The 19,623-nt window shown below is 53.2% G+C and overlaps 1 protein-coding gene across 5 annotated transcripts in view; it reads right to left on the bottom strand.

Moving 5' to 3' along the window:
* RAP1GAP2 (RAP1 GTPase activating protein 2) overlaps window positions 1-19,623 on the bottom strand; it is a 276,085-nt gene that overhangs the window by 11,568 nt on the left and 244,894 nt on the right. For all 5 annotated transcript variants that reach the window (XM_054535352.2, XM_054535353.2, XM_054535356.2 and 2 more), the window contains 5 exons: window positions 16,826-16,897; window positions 16,217-16,303; window positions 14,147-14,281; window positions 4,026-4,163; window positions 1,670-1,788 (listed from right to left, as the gene is read on the bottom strand). In XM_054535352.2, coding sequence (XP_054391327.1) covers window positions 1,670-1,788; window positions 4,026-4,163; window positions 14,147-14,281; window positions 16,217-16,303; window positions 16,826-16,897 — 551 coding nt within the window. The remainder of the gene's footprint in view (window positions 1-1,669; window positions 1,789-4,025; window positions 4,164-14,146; window positions 14,282-16,216; window positions 16,304-16,825; window positions 16,898-19,623) is intronic.

The raw sequence follows: 19,623 nt of genomic DNA, 5'->3' as shown, positions 1-19,623 counted from the left end.
ACATCTGTTATTATTTGTCTTTAATAATTTGGAGTCTGTGACATCTGCCCCCACCATGGGAACCACAATAAGCTATCATCTCACCCCAGTTAAAATGGCTTTTATCAAAAAGACAGCCCATCAAGAATGCTGGTGAGGATGCAGAGAAAGGGAAATGCTCGCACAGTGTTGGTGGGAATGTAAATTAGCATAGCCACTACGGATAACAGTATGGAGGTTCCTCAAAACACTAAAACTAGAGCTGCCATATGATCTAGCAATCCCCCTGCAGGGTAAATATATCCAAAAGAAAGGAACTCAGCATATGGAAGAGGTCTGCACTCCCATGTTTATTGCAGCACTACTCACAATAGCCAAGGTACAGAATCAACCGGAGTGTCCATCAACAGATAAGTGGATAAGGAAAATGTTTTGAATATACACAATGGATATTATTCACCCATGGAAAAGAATGTAATCCTGTCATTTGCAGCAACATGGGTGGAATTGGAGGTCATTATGTTAAGTGAAACCCAGACATGAAAAGACAAATACTGTGGCCGGGTGCGGTGGTTCATGCCTGTAATCCCAACACTTTGGGAGGCCAAGGCGGGTGGATCACTTGAGGTCAGGAGTTCGAGACTAGCCTGGCCAACATAGCGAAACCCCGTCTCTACCAAAATTACAAAAATTAGCCGGTGTGGTGGCATGCGCCTGTAGTCCAGCTACTCAGGGAGGCTGAGACAGGAGAACTGCTTGAACCCAGAAGGCAGAGGTTGCACTGAGCCGAGATGGCGCCACTGCACTCCAGCCTGGGCAACAGAGATTCTGTCTCAAAAAAAAAAAAAAAAAAAAAGACAAATATCACATGTTCTCATTCATATGTGGGAGCTAAAAAAGTGAATCTCGTGGAGATAGAAAGTTGACTGGTATCACCAGAGGCTGGGAAGGGGCAGGGGAGGGCAGGATGAAGAGAGGTTGGTTAATGTGTACAAAAATACAGTTAGATAGAAGAAATAAGATCTAGTGTGCAATAGTACAATACAGTGACTATAGTTGATAATAATGTATTACATAGTTCAAAATAGCTGAAAAGAATTTGAATGTTCCTAACTCAAAAGATCAATGTTTGAGGTGATGGATATTTCTCTTACCTTGATTTGATCATTATGCATTTTATCAAAATATCACATGTACCCCAAAAATATGTACAAGTACTGTGTGTTCATTTTTTAAAAAGAATCAGAAAGACAATTACCAAGAACAGGTTCAATGTCATGTAATATATGAGTTGCTTAAAAAGAAAAAAGCATAGAACCTTTTAGAAGCCCAGAGGAAGGTGCAACTAACTCTGCCTGGCAGAATCAGGGAAGGCTCCCATAAGACAGGCCATTTGAGTGAGCGTTGAAAAAGGAAGCAAAGAAACAAGAATCCAAGCAATGTTTCTAGCCTGGGTCAAAATGCAGCAAGAGTAACTCTGGAAAGTCCCATGCAGAGACTGGCCAAGTCCACCTCTTTGGATAAAGAGCTGAGTGAGTGACAGGGGACACACAGGTGCCTGAAGGCAGGGCCATCTCCTAAAGCTGAGCAAAGCTCCTCCCTGCAAGGTAGGGCACTGAACAGCTGTAGCAGTGGAGGGGGTTGATAGATCCCGCAAGTCAGGCTGGGGTACGGGTTTCCCAACAGTTACCATCGTGCCCGGCTGTCGCCCTGGCCTTCTGAGCCCGTGTGCAGGCGGGGGAAGAGCCCCGAGCGTCGCTTGATGGGACTCCGTGACTGGTTCTTCACCGTTGCCGCCACCACTGGAGGCTGCCGATGAAATCACCAAAATGAGTGCTCCCGGCCCAAACACCGATCTCCTATCCCCTCATCCCCCTCCCTGGTCTACAAATGGCTCCTGGTCTGGAAGAGACCCCAGAAAATAGCAAGACAGCTAGGAAGGTTGAGATCTATGTAACTGGAGCTGAGACCTGGAGACTCAGGCCAGTCACAGCCTCTTTCCCTGTGTTAAGCCAAACCTTGTGGTCCCAGGTCATGATCCACCAAAGACCACAACTGTTGAAGGAACACAGGGCCAGGCCCACCATATTGAGAAGGTCAGAACAATTCTGGGGGACACAGGCTGCGAGGCACAGAGCCAGGGAGGCCCTGGAGGGACGTGGTTCAACCTCTCATTTTACCGGCGAGGAAGCTGAAGACCAAAGGTCTTCCAGCAAATCACTGGCAGGGTGAGGACTCCTGACTCTCCTTCATTCCTCACAAACAACTGGAGCCGCGCAGGTGTCCCAATAACAAGACAGGCTGAGAGCCGCAGAGCCAGGGCCACAGGCACCAACGGGCAACGGGGCAGCCGAGACGCCTTCTGCTTTGGACAGCTGCCTGGCCTCACAGTGGCCAATGAGTGGTGGGGGTTTGAGGAGGGCAGACGGGAGCTCGGAACCAATCTTTAGAAGCCACCAAGCCTCCTGCCATGTACATGTTATGGAACCTCAGGAGAGCGGTGAGACCCAACCTGAGTCTCCTCATCCACAGGATGGAGATGAGGCCCTCCTCCGCTCACGCCACGCACCTTCAGGGAGGAGCAAGATAATAGCTAGGAAAATATTTAGTCAATTAAATTAATTATGCGAGGCCATTTATAATACTCGTAATTAGTTCCATGGTGAGCATGTTCTGCTATTTTGAAGGAAAAGAAAGGAAAATCCTAGTCTATACAAATCCAAAGCCACTTTGCTTTAGTTACTTAGATTTTGAGACAGGGTCTCACTCTGACACCCAGGCTGGAGTGCAGTAGCCCAATTACGGCTCACTAGAGCCTCAACCTCCCCAGGCACAGGTGAGCCTCCCAAGTAGCTAAGACTACAGGTGCATGCCACCATGCTTGGCTAATTTTTGCATTTTTTTGTAGAGATGGGGTCTTACTTTGTTCCCCAGGCTGGTCTCAAATTCTTGGACTCAAGGGATCCACCCTCCTCAGCCACCATGCCTGGCCCACTCTGCTTTATGAAAGGCCCAACTACATGATTCCCTCCCCTCCCCAGCCCCTGGTATGAGTCAATCAGGCCCAAACTCACAGGCCTGCAGGACCCCTCCCTTGGGAACTGTACACATGGTGATGAACAGCAGAGACTTTGGATCCAGCAGATTTGCATTCAAATTCCAGTTGATTTTGTGTTTTGTTTTGCTTTTTTGAGAGTCTCGCTGTCACCCAGGCTGGAGTGCAGTGGCAACTTCCACCCACCAGCTTCGGCCCACTGCAACTTCCACCTCCCAGCTTCAAGCAATTGTCTGCCTCAGTCTCCCGAGTAGCTGGGATTACAGGCACCCGCCACCATGCCCAGGTAATTTTTGTATTTTTACTAGAGACGGGGTTTCACCAAGTTGGCCAGGCTGGTCTTGAACTCCTGACCTTGTGATCCACCCGCCTCAGCCTCCCAAAGTGCTGGGATTATAGGCGTGAGCCACCACGCCCGGCCTCAAATCCCAGCTCTTAAGCTTAGCTGAGTGGCCTCTAGCAAGTTACTTAACCCCAGCGGGCCTCCTTTTCCTCAAATGGGAACAGGAGAACACATCAGCACCCACCTCAGGCAGCTGCTATGGGAAGCAGGTGAGATTGTGTCTACAGGTTACTCAGCTCAGTGCCTGGTACACAGTAGGCTGGGGTGGCTACTGCTGCCATTAATAATAACAAAGCACCCCTCTCACAGTCATGGGTCCCAAGCCCCTGAGCAGTGAAACACACCCCAGGACCATACTGCAGGGCTGGCCCCGAGGAGGAGGTCTAGCTGTCAAGGAAACTCAAAAGAATAGGACAGGAGGGCTTCTAGTGCCATCTGGGCCAACCCCGGGTGCTGTCTAGGATGGAGGCTCCAAAGGACCATTTTCAGAGGTCAGGGTCACCCCCAAGCAGCCTCAGTTTCCCTCCATCATCCGGCTTGCCCTGATCAAGTCACCTGCCCAAGCCTGGGTGGGGGCACTCTTCCTCCATAGGTCTGGGGGGGCCTCCCTGGGACCCACTTGCTGCCCCGGGGCCTGCCAGCACTCACCGAGAAGGTGGTCTTGGTGACCTCCATGCTGTTGTGAGAGATGCCCCCGCTGAGGCTGCCAGGGATGCCCCCACTGTGCGACTTCTTCTGGCCGCCCACCATGGTCTCCATGGAGTGGCTGCGTACACGGATGGCCCTCTACGGGGAGAGAACAAGGGCCTGAGAATCAGCACCCAGGCTCTCCGGATGACTCTGCCCTCCTCGTGGGGTCTGTAGACACAGCCCTCAGCACACGTGCGTGCGCGCACACACGCACACACACACACACACGCTCACAGAGGCCCATACTGCAGTTACTCCAGCTTAGAGGATGTTTCCATATTCTGCCTCACACTCTGGGCATGGGTGGAGGCAAGGCACAGCCCTGGCTGGAGGGAATCTGAGGGGTCGGTGCCCCAGCTCCCCTGCAAGGTGGACGAAGGTTATCTTCATCTTACAGGTAAAGAAAACGAGGCTTGGAGCTCACCAAACCTGTATGACACTGACCTAGTTACTAACCTCTCTAAGCTACAGCTTCCTCATCTATAAAATGGGAATTCTATGTTTCACACCCAGCATCGTGATGGGGATTCAACACACTCAGGTGTCTGACCACAAGTTGACTCTCTTCCAGAACACTGAGCCTCCATCTATAATACACACTGGATTGTATCCCAAAGTGTGCTCTGTGCAACTTGGAATATGCTGGCCATGGGTGAAAGTGTGTGAGGGTCTCTTACTCATCTGTGCATCAAGCCATGCATTGAGCCGCCCCTCCCATTTACAGGAGCTTCAGACCCGCCTTTGTTACGGCCCACGGTCCGATGCAGCCGCTGAAAGACATGGGGCTTCAGGCCCGCCTTCGTTACGGCCCTAGGTCTGATGCAGCCGCTGAAACAGATGCACCCTCAGCCTGGCAGAAGTGCAGGGTCTTGGGGGGCACGGAGCTGCTCAGGCTACCCAGGAGCAAGGGGCATACTGGCAAATGGGGAAGTACCCCGGAGAGGACCACCAGGGCGGGCAAGGCTTTGTCAAAGTACATGTGAGAGTGAGAAGAGCTAAAAACCAAGATTACTGAGCCACGGGAGGGATGGACCCGGGAAGGGACAACCACCCTCAGAGTGCTGTGGTGAAGCAGAGCTCGGCTCCACCTCAGGGAGGACTTCCTGACAAAGGAAGTCCCAGGGGACTCTGGCTGCCCCCTGGATGATGCTCTCTCTGGCTCCAAAGGCCTTCAAAGATGATGTGAGAGTTCTAGGAAGAGAAGGTTCTCTCCAGTAACCCTCTGATCATTCAATCAGTCACTGGATCTGGCAGGGCGGGGCGGGAATGCAACTCAGCAGTCAAAAGCACAGAGGCTTTAGGGTTTCACTGCCAGGATTTGTATCTGGGCTTCTGGGCCCTCTACTCCAGCACGCATTAGCTGAGTAACCCCGGGCAGGTGACCCAGCTTCTCTGAGACTTAGAACGAAAGAGATGTTGGTGTCTACACCATGGAGTAGTTGTGAGAATACACACAGGGCTCTGAGGAGAGAGCCCAGCACGTCGTAATGATCCAATAAGTGTGGCTACTCTTACGGTTAATAACAAGCACCTGTTGCAGGCTTCGCACGTGTCTAGCACTGTGCCAGGAACTGGGAGACCCGCAGCAGGAAAGTTGAGACGTGTAGGACATGGCCCCTGCCTCCGAGGAATGCCCAAGACATATTCCTCACATTGGGCAATGCTGAAAGACCCAGAACCTGCGGGGTGCTCCTTCTGGATTAATCAGTTGTCCAGGCTTCTGCAAGGGCAAAGACTCCTGGACACGAATATTATCTGTTGTTCACATACAAGTATCAACCCCTCTGCTCCCTGAGCTCCCCACTGGCAGAGCCAGGTTCTAGCCAAACGTGTCCTCCTCCTCCATGGGACGCAGGATTAAATCATGATCTGCCTAAGGCAGTCGGTTAGCCTATCCTCTTGCCAGTGGCAGAGGAGGGAATATCCACTGGGTGCGCTGGGGAAAGGTTTTCTCAATGATTCCCAAAAAAGATTTAACATGTCAGCAGTGTTTTGTCAGCAGACAAAACCATGACAATGATCTTAGGGCCACGAGGGGCCAAGCCTGAGGGACAAACCTGACAAGCTAGGGAGGGCAGAGGGGACAGACGAAAGGAATCTTGACGCCGACTGAGCCACGAGTCACCCAGGCCTCCTTGGACACCAGCTCATGAATTTTCCTTATCGTAGTGTGAGCTAGTCGAGGGAGGCTGCTCTCAGAACTCCAGCTTCAGAAAGCTGATGCGGAAGGACTAAGGTGTGGGCCCCGCTCCCCTTCTCCTCTGGATTCACACCTGTGCACACCTGTACAACTGTGTTGGCTCACACACCCCATGTGTAACCTACAGATGGTCTCATGTGAACAAACAACCTCCCTTCCCCTTTTGAGCCATCTTTTTTTTTTTTTTGAGACAGAGTCTAGCTCTGTCACCCAGGCTGGAGTACAGTGGCACGATCTCGGCTCACCGCAACCTCTGCCTCCCAGGTTCAAGCGATTCTCCTGCCTCAGCCTCCCGAGTAGCTGGGATTACAGGCGCCCACAACCATGCCTGGCTAATTTTTCTATTTTTAGTAGAGATGGCAGTTCACTGTGTTGGCCAGGCTGGTCTTTAACTCCTGACCTCGTGATCCACCTGCCTCAGCCTCCCAAAGTGCTGGGATTACAAGCGTGAGCCGCCGCGCCCAGCCTTGAGGCATCTTAGGAAGAGCTGGGTCTACAGCAAAGTGGTCCCAAGAAAATGGGAGAACTGCTGCTCCTAACCCAAACAACAGGTCTCCCTGGGCTCTCTGGATGTCAGGATTTCTCCAAGCTTGGGAAGGGCAAAGAACCCCATCCTGCCTGCTTTTCTATCCTGACAAGGGATGCAGACTCAGGAGGGCCATTTGTAAACCGGACAGCCCCCTAGAGGAGCTACTGACAGTGAGGTGTGTAGCCCACCAGCTTCATACCCCTGATTTGATCGAGCGTCTCTTATCTGAGTCAAAGATGCCCCTGGAGGGACATCATCTCTCACTCCCTCTCTAGACCACAGAACAGGGTCACCTAGCAACGGTTTTCCTGCCGCATGGTTAAAACAGTCAGCGCGTTCTAGTCACCCCGTCACACAAGCATCATAAAGCCATGTACCCTTTGAACAACTGAGGGCAGGACAGGGGTGGTGGCACACTGAGGTGTCCCTGGTGGAGCGGCGAGCTTCCTTTTTTAAAATAAATAAATAAATAGCGATAGGTTCTTCCTGTGTTGCCCAGGCAGGTCTCAAACTCCTGGGCTCCAGTAAGCCTCCTGCTTTGGCCTCCCAAAGTGAGCCACCGTGCCTGGCCGCAGCCAGGTTCCTTGAATGAGTTAAGTGCTCCATAAATCTCAGAATCTCGGCCAGGGGCGATGGCTCACGCCTGTAATCCCAGCACTTTGGGAAGCGGAGGCAGGTGGATCACCTGAGGTCAGGAGTTCGAGACCAACCTGGCCAACATGGTGAAACCCCATCTCTAATTTTCGTAAAAAATACAAAAATTAGCCAGGCATGGTGGTGTGTGCCTATAATCCCAGCTACTCGGCAGGCTGAGGCAGAAGAATTGCTTGAACCCAGGAGGCCGAGGTTGCAGTGAGCCGAGATTGCGCCACTGCACTCCAGCCTGGGTGACAGAACGAGACTATCTCAAAAAAAAAAAAAAAAAAATCGGCATCTTTACATTCTGTTGGTGCCCTTGTGCGTTGACAACACCATCATCAATCATGACATTCCAAACTAATCATTTATATTCTGAAATCCAGTCAAGCACCACACAATAACATTGCAGTCAACAGACTGCATAGATGACACTAGTCCTATTAAGATTCTAATACTATATTTTTACTGTACCTTTTCCATATTTAGATGTACAGATACACAAATGCCTGTCTTTGTGTTACAATTACCTACAATATTCAGTAAAGGAACCTGCTGCACAGCTTTGCAGCCTGGCAGCCACAGGCTCTATAGCCGACGTGTGTCGTAGGCTAGATCACCCAGGTCTGAGCTGGCAGCCACAGGCTCTATAGCCGACGTGTGTCGTAGGCTAGATCACCCAGGTCTGAGCTGGCAGCCACAGGCTCTATAGCCAACGTGTGTCGTAGGCTAGACCATCCAGGTCTGTGTACGCCCTGCTGTTCATATAATGACCAAACACTGAGTGACGCATTTCTCAGAACATATTCCCGTCATTTCTCAGGACGTATTCCCGTCATTTCTCAGGATGTATTTCGCGTCGTTGAGTGACACGTGATTATATTCCTCCCTGTTTCTTCCCAGAAAGGATTCCATGTGGGAAACAGTAACTCCTGTGTAACAGTATCTGGTCTCATGAGCTTCACATACAAGATTTATTGAATTTCTACAATTCTGAGATGCAGAGAGGACAGACATTGCACAGAAAAGGTTTCGAAGGGTAAATTATTGCCCAAGGCCACATAGCAGGTAAGAGATAGAGCCAGGATCCAAACCCAGGACCCTGGGCTCCAGATAAAAGGGTCCCTGTATATTAAAAACTGGTCCAGGTTGAAAATACAATTCAACTGGTGAATGACTGAAGGATGATTAGAAACCACGAATTTTCAAGGCTCCCACCAAAAAGAAAAAGAAAAGAAAAACTCAGAGGCTGGCGTCAGGGAGGACACTGGCTCCTCAATTAGCCCTGGTGCAGCCACCGGAGTCAGCGAGGTAAGTGTGAGAAGACGGCGGGCTGGGTAAGCGTGAAGAGTCAGCACTGGGTCTTCTGTCCCTCTAGCGGGGCAAATGCAAGACAGATGCCAACTCTGCTCCAAGAGACCGTGGCTCCGACCCAGGAGCGGAGCAGGGCCAAGCACAAGGCCTGAGCTCTCTTGTGGACCTCCAAAACAGTGGGGCCATCCTGACATCACAACTCCCTGTCAGGAGGAAAAGGAGGGGGCAAAGACGCCAAAGACCAAGGATTCTTGGCGGGGCCCTGCTGGGCTCCACCCGCCATCACTGGCACTGCTAGGGGGACCAGCTTACAGGTACCTCCCTGCAGGTACTGCGGGGCCACAAAGACTGCCAGGGATAGCTGCGGCCTCTCCTGCCACTAGGGGTCAGGTCAGACCAATGCATGAACTATCACAGTCCCTCAAAGGCTGAGAGAAATGAACTTGGCAACTCCCAGCTTGCCAGGGTCCCGGGTCCATCACAGCCAGCCCAGCAGCCTTCTCCTCCCTGGTCCTCTGCGCCACCGCTGTGTGATGAGGTCAGTGGAGGGCTGGGTGAGTTCAGCATTTCTCAAAATGTGGCCTGCACGTGCTCTACGTCCATCTGACGTCGGTACAGCAAGTATCATCACTTTTCATTGCATTACGGACCAATAACAACCTCATCAACAGCTGGCAGTGACTGAGAATGGCACTTGAAAATGGTCTAGAGATCATCATCGTTCAAACGTCAAGTACAGCTCCTTCATCGTGAAAGCTGTTCTCGCAAGACTCCCGAGAATCTGCTCACAGACCCCGAACCCCAGTGGCCCCCATGGGCTGCGTTTGCAGTGCCGACTTCAGGCCTTACCTATTTACCCTATAGGAACATCTCTTAATTTGGAGTGATCACTGCAAACTTTAGGTTTTTTTTTTTTTTTTTTTTTGAGACAGAGTCTGGATTTGTTGCGCAGTGGCGCAATCTCAGCTCACTGCAACCTCCGCCTCCCAGGTTCAAGCAATTCTCCTGCCCCAGCCTCCCAAGTAGCTGGGATTACAGGTGTGCACCACCACGCCCATCTAATTTTTGTATTTTTAGTAGAGACAGGGTTTCATCATGTTGGCCAGGCTGGTCTCAAACTCCTGACCTCAGGTGATCCACCTGCCTTGGCCTCCCAAAGTGCTGGGATTATAGACGTGAGCCACCGCGCCCGGCCAAACGTTTAGTCTTTATAATTGGAAGGTTTTTTTTTTTTAGGTCTAAGTGAAAATGCAAACTTTAGAAGTGTCTGCAGAACCAGCAGATTCCTGAGACTATCTCCAAGCAGTTCAGCTTGAAAAGTAGGTCTAGATGTCCAAAAGCCAACTGTTCTGTGTCTCATGGGAGAAACGCTTCCATTACAGCTGCGAGGACAGAAGCGAGCTGTGAAGAACTGCTCCAAGTGGGGTGAGGTGCCAGGCGGCACAGCACAGGGCGATGGCGGGCCTGCTGCTCAGGAGAAAGACCAAGGGTCATTGCTGACGTGGGGGAGCAGCAGCCTCACCAGGGGCAAGGATGGATGGCTGAGATGGCTTTCAGCCCTGGGGATTCTCAGTTATGTTCCCATCAGCCTGGGAGATGAGAACTTTGTCAGGAAGGAGGCCGGGCGCGGTGCCTCACACCTGTAATCCCAGCACTTTGGGAGGCCGAGATGGGCGGATCACGTGATGTCAGGAGTTCAAGACCAGCCTGACCAAGATGGTGTCTCTACTAAAAATACAAAAAATTTAGCCGGGCGTGGTGGCGAGCACCTGTAATCCCAGCTACTTGGGAGGCTGAGGCAGGAGAATCGCTTGAGCCCCAGAGGCAGAGGTTGCAGTGAGCTGAGATCACACCATTGTACTCCAGCCTAGGCCTGGGCAACAAGAGCAAAACTCCATCTCAAAAGAAAAAAAAAAAAACTTTGACAGGAAGAGATAAAGGCCTGTAACTTTTCTTTCTGGAACCATTTCAGGTATCACTTCTTTCAAGAACGATCCCAGGAGGGTGTGGGTGAACTCCCTAAGCAATGTCCTGTTGACACAACAGCACCGCCCAAGGTGCCCAGGAAAAACAAATACCAAAACTAGAGATGGTTTCCTGAGTGGGCCAGACACACAGGCCTGGCCACAGGCATGGCCTAAACACCAGAATCCACCCCAGGCCCCAGGGTTCCATTCGGCTGAGCCTGGCCTGTCCCCAGCTCAGGCCTCCAAGCTTGGGAGATGTGAGGGCAATGATGAAAGGGACAGGGAACAGGAGCTCGTGCTCCCCAGGTGGGAAGGAAAAAAGCTGGTCACAAATGGCCAGGCGCGGTGGCTCACATCTGTAATCTCAGCAGTTTGGGAGGCTGAGGTGGGCAGATCACCTAAGGTCAGGAGTTCGAGACCAGCCTGGCCAACATGGTGAAACCTCATCTCTACTAAAAATACAAAAAATTAGCTGGGCGTGGTGGCGGGTGCCTGTAATTCTAGCTACTCAGGAGGCTGAGGTAGGAGAATTGCTTGAACCCGGGAGGTGGAGGTTGCAGTGAGCCAAGATTGCACCACTGCACTCCAGCCTGGGTGACAAAGCAAGACCCTGTCTCAAAAAAAAAATTAAAAAATTAAAAAATTAAAAAAAAACTGGTCACAACCGTCAGGGCCCTGAAGCTTACTCCGTGTGACTGTGACAGTCTCTCCCACGCCCCACGGTGCTACCTCAGGTAGGTGTGACAGCAGAATCTGGAAGCAGGCCTGTCTTTAACCTACAGTTGCAGGGATTTAGGGTTGAAAAGAATTCTCTGGATCAGTGGATCAAAGATGAGTCGTGATAAAGTCTTAAAGCATTTTCTCTCTTGTAAGCCCCTCTAGGAATACGTCAGAGCCCCTGGAGTCAAGCACAGATCAACTGCGACTCCTGACGGAGGCAGAGGACTGGACAGAGCAGCCTCAGGCCACTCTCCTTATACCTGCCACCCGTATTCAGCTGCTGGACCACCTCCTCCATGGGGCACCATGGGCAGAGTGTCCACAGCCTACAAGCATCTCCAGGATATAGAAATACTTGAAACCTGAAAAACCAATTGTTAACTCCAAAATACTACAAGAAACCTGCAAAACTCAAAACACGTGCTTCATTAAATGTGTACAAAATACAACATTATGTTGGCTCGCCAACTGCAGCTCAACTTTTCTGTTTTTTTTTTTTTTTTGAGACAGAGTCTCGCCCTGTCTCCAGGCTGGAGTGCAGTGGCGCGATCTCGGCTCACTGCAACCTCCGCCTCCCGGGTTCACGTGATTCTCCTGCCTCAGCCTCCTGAGTAGCTGGGATTACAGGCTCACGTCACCATGCCCAGCTAATTTTTGTATTTTTAGTGGAGACGAGGTTTCACCATGTTGGCCAGGATGGTCTCAACCTCCTGACCTCGTGATCCGCCCGCCTCGGCCTCCCAAAGTGTTGGGATGACAGGCGTGAGCCACCACGCCCAGCCTCAACTCTTATAGTTCTACATAAATTACATTTATTGAGGGATGCAGAATGTTTTGATACACGGGCTATGGAGTGTGGTAGAGCCTCTGGAAGGAAGTCTAGAGCCTGTGGAAGGCTTAATGTGGCCCCTCTTCCTGCCTTCCCCATACCCAAGCCCGTTTTCCCATTTACCGCATCTCACACTCCATTCTCTCGCTGGGTTGTCTGACCTGGTGCCCTCTCTCCTCCCGTTCCTCTTCTTCCGCATCCCTCTTCCGTCTTGATCTCCCAATTTCTCCTAGTTCACCCTGGCCCCCACTGTCCATCAGCACTGAAACAGCTGCCCCAGGAATCACCCACCAGCCTGGACAAGCAGCTCAGCTCCTTTTCCCAACCCCAAAAGGCATCTTAGCAGCTGGCCCCAACTAGGGTAGGAAGAGCTGTGCCCTGCTCTCTGCAGTCCAGCCAGGCAGTGGGGGACTGACCTCAGGCCTGCCCGGGCCCAGGCTAGTGTGGGTGGAATCTTAACAAAGTCAGAAAGTGGGAGGTAGTGTCACACAGCCGTTAAAAGCACAGGATTTGGAATCTGGCAGACCTGGATTCAACTCCACCTGCTCCCACAAATGATTCCGTCTCTTTGAGGCTTGGTTTCCTCACATGTAATACTGTGCCCATCATTATTAAAACTGAGTATGAACTATTACACCAAAATTATTACACCCCAAATAATAGCCTTCCTCCCAGGGCACTGAGGGCAGTTGCGAGTCTCCAGGTGGGATAATATGTGTGAAGCTTTCACTTTATACAACTGTAATAACAGCCAACATTTTTGAGCATTTACTGTATTCCAGGCAATCTGGACTTTTCCAGGCATGGTATCAATGAACTTGCACGATGGCTGTGACAGGGGTCCTGCTTCCTATCCTTATGTTGTTGACAAGAAAGCTGCACCTTAAGAGGCTTGAAAGACTGCCCAGGATCCCACAGAGCTGGGGTTTTAATAGAGGTGGGTGTAGCCCTACACATAATTCCCCATAAAGCCCCACACACAATGCCCCCAGACGGGAGTTTCCAAATCACCTTCTAACAGGCAATCCAGCGGAACACTGACCTAAGAATCAGAAGACCTGCGTTTGAAATAAGGCTCTACCTCTGCGTCAGTGTAAGGACCTGAGCAGGCCTGTGGCGTCTCTCATCCTGTCCCCACGTGTGTTCGTGAAAATAACAAGACCCGTTCCGCCACCTGCACAGGCTGACAGCCAGGCTTGAGCCAGATGCTGGGTCTATGTGCTGTGTGGACCAACAAGCACTCAGCAAGCATAAGATGAAAAACCTTCTCTACCACACGCCAGCTCGGGGGCCGTCTGAGCTCCACTTGAATACTTCCAGGGACGGGGAGCTCACTGCTTCCTTTAGCAGCTCCTTCTAGTTAGTTTTTCCCTTGGCAAAGTCCAAAGGGACTTGCCTGTAGTTCCATGGCCCCTGCCCAGCCAGGTCTTCCGATGCTCGGCCGGCTGGCTAGGAAGAATCACTTCGGCGCCCACAGCAGCTACGAAGACCCGTGAGGGCTGTGGTCCTCGCTCCTGCCATTCTGCCCTGGGCTCCCCGACCCAGGAGGAGGCGGGTGAAAGCGCCGATGTTCCTGGCTTGCTCCGGCTCCTCTCCTACTGCTACCTCTTTACCTGTCCCTGCTTATCAGACTTCTGGGCCCGGAGGAGATGACCCAGATAGAGGAAGGATGGGGAGGCTGCTGAAGAAACTGCTGGCTGCTCCGGCCTCACACACTTCCTAACGGCCCTGCCCTTTGCAAACACCTGGGATACCCATACGTTTCCTGTCACCCCTCCAGCTGGCCCTTGGGCTCTGGAATCGGGATCCCATGGACCTTGGACCACTTCTTTTCCTCCCCAATCTCATCCCCATAGCAACCGTCAGTCGCTCCGACGCTCATACCTTAAAAGACTCCAGGAACCCCCCGTGGCCTCCATTCTCAAACTTGTCCTCCTCTGGGCCCAGTCCCAGCATGGCCTGTGTGTGGGCGTGGAGCTCATCGTGAAGGTTGTCCAGGAGGGCAGCCCTGGTCCGGTCCTAGAAGGGAAGAGGGTGGGGATGGAGAAGCTGGCTCTGAGAGCAGAGATGTGCCTGCTCCTTTTGAGCTCCAGACACCTGGCCCAGAGGCTGACATTCTGCCCAGCCCGGTCCAGCAATGGTGTGGACCTACTGCTGAGCTGAGCTTCGTGCTCACAAATGCTGCAGCTAAGATGAAGGCTGCATGCTCGGCCTCCTGCTCTACTCCCCCTGCCCTTCTCCCTGGGTCGTCCCACCGCTGCCACAGCTCCACCCTGGTGGTAGAGGAGCAGAAGGAAGAGTGAATACCAGCCTGGCCCTCTGCCCCAGCTCCACATCCATGCACCCAACTCCCCACTGCTCCTCTCCATCCAGATGTTCGTCCAGAGCCATGCATATGGACGCCAGGGGCCGCCATTCTCACAGACGAGGACTGGCCCTTTCAGCAACCTGGCCTTCGCAGGCACAACTCGGCCACCATGTCATCAAAGAGCCCAGGCTGAAGGCCCAAGAGTCACCCTACAGTCAATCCCACATCCCCCAACACTTACAGCCAGGAGTCCACCAAGTCTTCCCAACTTTGACCCTAAACCATTTCCTCCCACACAGTATAAGCCTTCGTCATCTCTCCTGGATTCCTGTAAATAGCTTCTAACTGGCTGCCTTCCTGCACCTCTTGCCCTGCAACCTGTCCCTGCCACCGTCGTTCTCAATGACACCACTGTCAGAGCAATCCCTCTGGCATACACATCGAGCCCCTCACTGTCCTGCCTAAGCGTTTTACCAGCAGCCCACCTCCCTGAGCTCAAAGCCCTTCTGGATCTGATCCAACCAACATCTCCGGCTGAGTCTCCACCAGTCCAGCCCCCGTGGGTCCTTCAGCCACAGCAAACCCTCAGGAGCTCCCTCCTGACGTCAGGCTCTGGTTCTTCCTGACCTTTGCTCATGCTGTCTTCCATGCCAGATCAGCCCTCCCTTCCCCACTCTTTCCTCCTGGCAGAAGGTTTATCTGATATCAAGATTCAGCTGTGCATGAGCCACCTCCTCCAGGAAGCCTTCCCTGAACACACCCTCTGTCCCCCACAGGCAGAAACAGTCACTATCTGAGCTGTGCTGACCTCCATCCCAGCCTAGTGCTGGCACACTGTACTATAACTATCTATTTAGTAATGACCCCTGCCCCACCCCCACGACTATCCTGTGCGCTCTCCAGGGATAGAAACTGTCTCACTTGTCCCCATATCCCAGGGAAAAGAACAGGGCCTGACACACAGTAGGTGCTTTAAAAATGACTGATTGGGCCGGGCGCAGTGGCTCATGCCTGTAATCTCAGCATTTTGGGAGGCCGAGGTGGGCGGATCACGAGGTCAGGAGATCGAGACCATCCTGGCTAACACGGTGAAACCCTGTCTCTACCAAAAATACAAAAAATTAGCCAGGCGTGGTGGCAGGTGCCTGTAGTCCCAGCTATTCGGGAGACTGAGGCAGGAGAATGGCGTGAACCCGGGAGGCAGAGCTTGCAGTGAGCCGTGATCGGGCCACTGCACTCCAGCCTTCCAGCCTGGGCAACAGAGAGAGACTCTGTCTCAAAAAAAAAAAAAAAAAAAACTGATTGGCCGGGCGCGGTGGCTCACACCTGTAATCCCAGCACTTTGGGAGGCCGGGGCACCTGAGGTCAGGAGTTCAAGACCAGCCTGGCCAACATGGAGGAAACCCTGTCTCTACTAAAAATACAAAAATTAGCCGGGCGTGGTGGCGCACACCTGTAATCCCAGTTACTAGGGAGGCTGAGGCAGGAGAATCGCTTGAGTCTGGGAGGCAGAGGTTGTGGTGAGTCCCAAGATCATGCCACTGCACTCCAGCCTGGGTAACAGAGAGATGGAGGAGCCCTGGATGAGGCTAGCTAACAGGCGGCCCAGTGATCAGGAGAGAGACCTGCAGAAACCACACTCTCACCTCCAACTTTGCAAACTTGTCCGACTTGCAGCAGGCGTTCTCAGCATTGGTGAGCTTAGTGAGCAGAAACTCCCTGAACTCTGGGCCCTGCAAGAGACAAGACGGACCTCAGGCCTGTCACTCTCAGCTGTTGCCAGAAGGTCTTCAGCCACAGTGACAGGCAGGCAAAGCCGGGGGCGTGGGGAGAACCCCTGAAAGGTCCCTTCTGACAGCAGATCATTTCTAGCCCAGGCCAAGCCCACTTGCAAATATCCCAACATGGAAACCCGCTTCCTTGGTCCTGGGAAGCCACAGTGGCACTTCCATGACTTGAGTTCGTTCTTGCCCAAGGCTCCTTGACCAGACCTTGACATAAAAACCCGTCTTTCAGCAGAAAGGCAACCCCAGTGTCAAACACCCCGACAAGTGGTCCTATGCTGGGCCAGACTGGCAGCATGAAAGAGGTGGAGAGAGACCCCAAGAAAGGAGGTTCCCCCCCGCCCCACAAAACCTGCAAAAGGAGCTCCCTAATGTTCCCAACCTGAATTCGGCTCCGTCCCAACCATTGCTACTCAAGCACTGAGACCTGGCATCGTGGATGCGAGAGGAGCAGAAGGAAGAGTGTCCTACCTTCTGGAAAACGGGGGGGCTGGGCAGAGGTGGACCAAAGGTGGGCACATCTTCCCGCGCAGTGACAGAGACCTGAGTGAAACAGAGTCATGGTATGGACCTGGAGGGAAGAGACGAGCGCTGCCCCTACGGGAGCCACACTCCTCACAAAGCTACTCACCTTCTCCCTCCTCCCCTTCCCAGAACACAAACAAAATACTCCTGTGAGCATCGCCAGCACAGGCCCTGACCCTGTTCCTAGAAGTGGGGCCGGACGGTGTGGGGCCATCCGCAGCCTCTCATCTGCGTTCCTGGAGGCCAGAAGCAGGTTTAGCAAGATGACTGGACAGGGCTGGCACCCTAATTTTAATGCCACACAAGTGCCCGGGAGATGGCATCTCGTGACCTCATTTGACTGTGATGCTAATCCTACCGAGAAGGCACAAGGAGAATTGTTGTCCCTGATGAGGAAATAGATGCCCAGAGACACACAGAGAAGCCCCCAAGTCCCACAGGTGATTAGCCGCAGAGGAACAGAGCATCCAGACCTCTCCCGACCCTTCTCTGGGGTCCTCTTCCCAAGCCTGACTCCTCAGCTCGGCCATAAATCAGAATTGCTTCAAACTTGCTTCAGGTGTTTAAAAATAAATACTGGGTTCATGGGCTCTGGCCTAAACCTGCCGAATCGGAAGGGTAGGGCCCCCCAGAAACTCTCGGGCAGCCAGTGGACCTGTATTTGGGAGCCCTGGCCCCACACACGGGGTCAGCCAGTCCGGGGCCCAGGCTAGGAACTGAGGGTGGAGCACGCACCTCTGGCAGCCTGAGCGAGCCTGAGCTTTAGAGTAATGGCCTCCAGGTTCTCCGCATGGGGGTCTCCCAGGCATGGGACAGGCCCCACACTCCGCCTTCCCTCTGCACGGAGGTGCCCTGATTTCACCTGTTCTCAGCCCACGAGGCTGTGGGGCTCTCGGGAGACTGCCCTCCCTTCCCTGCGCAGCTGCTGATGTGAGCCCAGCCCTGGCGTGCTGCCAGCCTCCCCAGCCTGTGAAGTGGGGCAGATGCAGAGAGTCTGCCAGGCCGGGTGAGCAGGCAGCTGGGCACCAAGCCAAGGAAAGGCCCTGCCAGAGTCCGGAGGGGAAACGGAGTGGGAGAGAGCTGGTCAATACGGGCTTTCTCTTCCCAAGCTCGAGGCTGTCTGCCCAGCCCAAACTGCAGTGCCCGGAGTCAGGAAACGGTACGTGTTCGGCTGACGTGATTTCTGGCTGGGCTCCGGCAGCTGAACCCGGTTCCCTACCATCACCCACCAGGCACCAGTGGCCCAGGTCAAGAATTCAGTCACAGAGCCAGAATCAGGGGTGGGGGTGTGGGAAGGCTACGGGGAGACTGCAGACTGCGGGCACCTGGGACAGAGGCCAGAGGGCAGCCCCAGCTCTCCCCTTCCCACCCCTACTCCAGCCTCCTCCTCCAGCCTGCATTAGAGTGGTCTGTGCTGACTGTGTAAGTGCCTTCAGACACATTCTCAAGTCCATCCGACCCTCCAGCTGGACAGTCCCACAGCAGAGTCCTGTGGGCCACACGGAGGACAGGGCCCTTCCTTGTGATGTGCGTTCACCTTCCATCCTCACTGTGCGCCTCTCCTGACCCCATTCCAACCAGGCGGCCAGGCCTTTGTTGTTCTCCCCTCTTGGGGACATCTGGGTCACTGGGCTGAAAGTAGAAGTTGCCTGAACACAGCCCCACCTTCCTGTTTTCTAAATGCAGCGAGGGCCTCCAGCGAGGGCTTGGAGGGAGGGAGAGAGGCAGATGCAGGTGACTCTGGGGAAGGGACCTGCACGGCTGGAAGGAGGAAGGAGCTTGGTGTGAGTCATGAGGATGCACTGGGAACCTCAGAAAGCTTAAAACGTGACAAAGGCCCCACGCCCAAGAGTGGCCTGGGAGCCGCGGTGGCGCACAGAGCATCGTCCAAGCAACAGACAAGTCGTGACGGGAAAGGAGGAGGGGGAGGGGGCTACAAAGACAGGGCCCTCCCTGGCGGTGGGCTTCACCTGAGATTCCTGACACCTTTGAGGACTTCCAGAGAGGGAGGCAGGGATGGGGGGAGGGAAAGGGGTAGTCCTGGTGATGGCTGAGATGGACTTTCCTTCTAAGCGGGCAGGATGAGGACTATACTCATTTCTGAAAAATAATCCAGAGTGATGCTTCGTGCACATCTGAGTCCATGCAGCCAATTTCTTGCCTGCTCTGATGGCTCAATGACCAAGACCGCAAGCAGACCCAGACAGGAACCTCAGCTCCACAGCTCCCCGGCTCTGTGGCCTCAGGCCTTAAGTGGGTTCAGCTCTCAGCTTCCATTTCCTCCCTCTAGCGAGAGGTCTTGTCTCACCAGGGGCACGTCAGGATTCAAGACTGTGCATCTAAGGACCCAGCACAGTGCCTGGCATGAGCAAGCAGCTGGTAAGGGGTAACCACTGTCACCCAGTGGCCTTTTCACTTCCCCTGCTGACCTGCACCCAGTAAAGGGCTCCTGAAATAGACAGAGTTCCCCCAAAGCACCTTGCAACCCACCACACACACACACACACTCAAGCACGCCTCCTTCCCTCCCGCAGGATGTCAGGGCTAGCAGCCTGCAGGTGTCTACTCCAACTTCCTCATTTCACACAGACAAAACAAGAGGCCCAGAGAGGGAAGGAACAAGGTCACGCAGCAGAGGCAGGGCCAGGACCAGAACCCCAGGCTGCCCAGCTCCTCCGTGAACAGAAGAGGACCCCTTCCTGCACACACCCAGCCCTGTCCCTCCTTTACTCTTCTTTCTTCAG

The sequence above is a fragment of the Pongo abelii genome, chromosome 19 (assembly GCF_028885655.2).
Source record: "Pongo abelii isolate AG06213 chromosome 19, NHGRI_mPonAbe1-v2.0_pri, whole genome shotgun sequence".
Classification (NCBI taxonomy): Eukaryota; Metazoa; Chordata; class Mammalia; order Primates; family Hominidae; genus Pongo; species Pongo abelii.
Note: the sequence above shows the minus strand (reverse complement) of the source record. Positions and strands in the feature narration are given on the sequence as shown.